At 14.8% G+C, this 2,690-nt stretch overlaps 1 protein-coding gene across 1 annotated transcript; it reads right to left on the bottom strand.

The window, feature by feature from the left end:
- Positions 1-211: 211 nt before the first annotated feature.
- On the bottom strand, positions 212-1,039 carry PRSY57_0016200 (putative exported protein; the record flags this gene model as incomplete). Its single annotated transcript, XM_020114236.1, has 2 exons — positions 212-814; positions 971-1,039. 2 exons carry the CDS (start codon positions 1,037-1,039, stop codon positions 212-214), a joined length of 672 nt encoding a protein of 223 aa, XP_019969761.1.
- Between the last annotated feature and the right edge of the window lie 1,651 nt (positions 1,040-2,690).

Below are 2,690 nucleotides of genomic sequence, written 5' to 3'. Positions count from 1 at the left end.
GTGTATGATAGAACAGCTGAAATTTTCTTACAATTCAATAAACTAAAAACTAATAAATCAAAGTTATTTTAATATGTAAATACAATAAAAACAATGTTATATATAAAAATATTTAATTTTTGCATTAAAAAGTATATTTGCGTTTCTATAACAACAAAAAAATAAATAAAATAAAATAAAATAAAATAAACTAAAATATATTATATAATAATTATTTCTTATGCTTTCTATTATATTCATCTTTGTAAGGCCACAACCATGTAACAAGTAACCAGAAGAGAACACATAAAATTATTATTAATAATACAGTTCCTAATGAAACACAACCAAAAACTGTCGCAACAGAAGTTATACTTGAAAGGTATAAAGTTATCCAAAGTATATTACTAATTAAGGATGTGAATCCCAATACTGTTATAACGTTTTTTACAAAATTCCAAAAGTTTTTTCCTTTGAACATCATTTTGTATAATAAGTCCTTTATTGGTTTATTTTTTTTATTTCTTTTTAAAGAGATATTTTTTTTATGATATTTATCATATTCCTTATTTAATGTATAGTTTAAGACATTATAACCTATTATGTTTTTTTCATCTGTTTTTTTATCCAACATTTTATTGTTCACTCCTTTATCGTTTAATGTACAAACCACTCCATATTTATTATTTAATCCTTTACAATTTTCTACATTTATCGTAGATAATGTATGTTGTAATGGTTCATCTGTAATGTGTTGTGATAACAATCTTTTATGTTTATCTAAATGTATGTTATTATTATTCCCATTATTATATGCTCCTTTTTTATAATATGACTGTATATGTTAAAATATATATATATATATATATATATATATACGAATCAATATATTAAATCGTAACTAAAGTATATATTAGAATAAATATATTACATGTAAAATTATATATATATACATTACTATTTTATTATATTAATGATGTTAGTATGTTACCTTAAACTGTAATGATATAATTACTATTATCAAATTATATAAATATATCCTAAAATAATTTTTGCTCATATTATATTTGATTTTATGGATTTTTTGTAGTTTTATATATTATTCATAATATATTCCAAATTCAATAATTTTCTATATAAAAATACATATATTATTATTTTTAAATTAAGTACATACAGATATGTTTTAAATATTATAATTTATTTACATTTCTATTTTAATATTAATAAAATGATACAGTCAAAACACACATATATCCGCAACAAATTATATATATATATATATATATATATATATATATATAACATTTTTAAAGTATATTATTACTTATTTATTATCATGATTTAAATTTATATTATATATATATATATTATATAAAAAAATATAAACATTTTAAAATATATATATTATTATTTAAGAACAGTAATATAAATATATGTGTTTATATATAATATATAAGGTGTTATAATAAATAAAAAAAATATAATAAATATTTAAATATGTACTATCTTTTGTGTAAATTTTATACATTACATTAGTAATATCATTATCCTTACATTATTAATATATATATTATGTAATGTTAATTTAATTATATTATAATTTACAATAGTAATTAAATATAATTTATTAGAATTATTTATTTTCTTAAATAGGAATACACCTATTTATATTTCTTCTATTAAGCTATATATATATATATATTTTTATATAAGCATTATTAAAATTTTATTTAGTAAAAATAAGTTTAATTCAAATAAATACAATGAATACTATATAAAATATAAGGAAATCATACTATTTAAATTATTAAAAGAAATTATATAAACATATATATAGTTTCACTTAAAGAAATTACTATATTGTGTTAGATAATATGTATGATAAATATATTATATTTAAAATTAAATGATCAACGTAATATTATATTTAAAAAAAATATAAACTATAACTTTTTTAACAAACTCAATATAAATAAAATTATATATATATATATTTAACTTTATCAATGAACATGTTTTTCTTACGTTATTTTATCATCTTGAAATTCTTATAAATATATACATGTTAATATACATTTTATTTAAATTTTTCTTTTTTCTTATACATATAACATAAATAAAAATGCAGCTATACAAAAAGATAATATGAAAAAAAACGTCATGTAATAATTATAGATATAATTCAATATTAATTATAAACAAATACTTAATATAGAATATTAATGTTTATATAAAAAAATATTTTATATATTATATAAGCACACATTTTAAAAGGATCATAAATTTTTTAAACTTTATATTATTTGCATTAAAATATATTAATAAATAATTTTATAATATAGATATTTATTTTAATAATATAATATAAAATAATATATATATAATTAAGAATTTTTTTTTAATAATTTAAAAATCAAAACATTACATATGAATATAATAATTTATATATATTTAATAAATTAGGAACAGTTAATCTACACATTGGATATATAAATATTCTATTTGTATAATAACGTTTTAATGTTATAATGTAGTTTTAAAATGCGTATATTACAATCATTATTAAGTTTTTTTTTACCATATATTTTCCTCGCACATTTATACATATTTAATAAGGTAATATTAATATATATATATATATTTATTTATTTATTTATTCAGTATTGTATTATACATTTTAATATATTTATTAATACTTTATAATATAT

The sequence above is a fragment of the Plasmodium reichenowi genome, assembly GCF_001601855.1.
Source record: "Plasmodium reichenowi strain SY57 chromosome Unknown, whole genome shotgun sequence".
Taxonomy (NCBI): Eukaryota; Apicomplexa; class Aconoidasida; order Haemosporida; family Plasmodiidae; genus Plasmodium; species Plasmodium reichenowi.
This window is presented reverse-complemented; position numbering and strand designations above follow the sequence as displayed.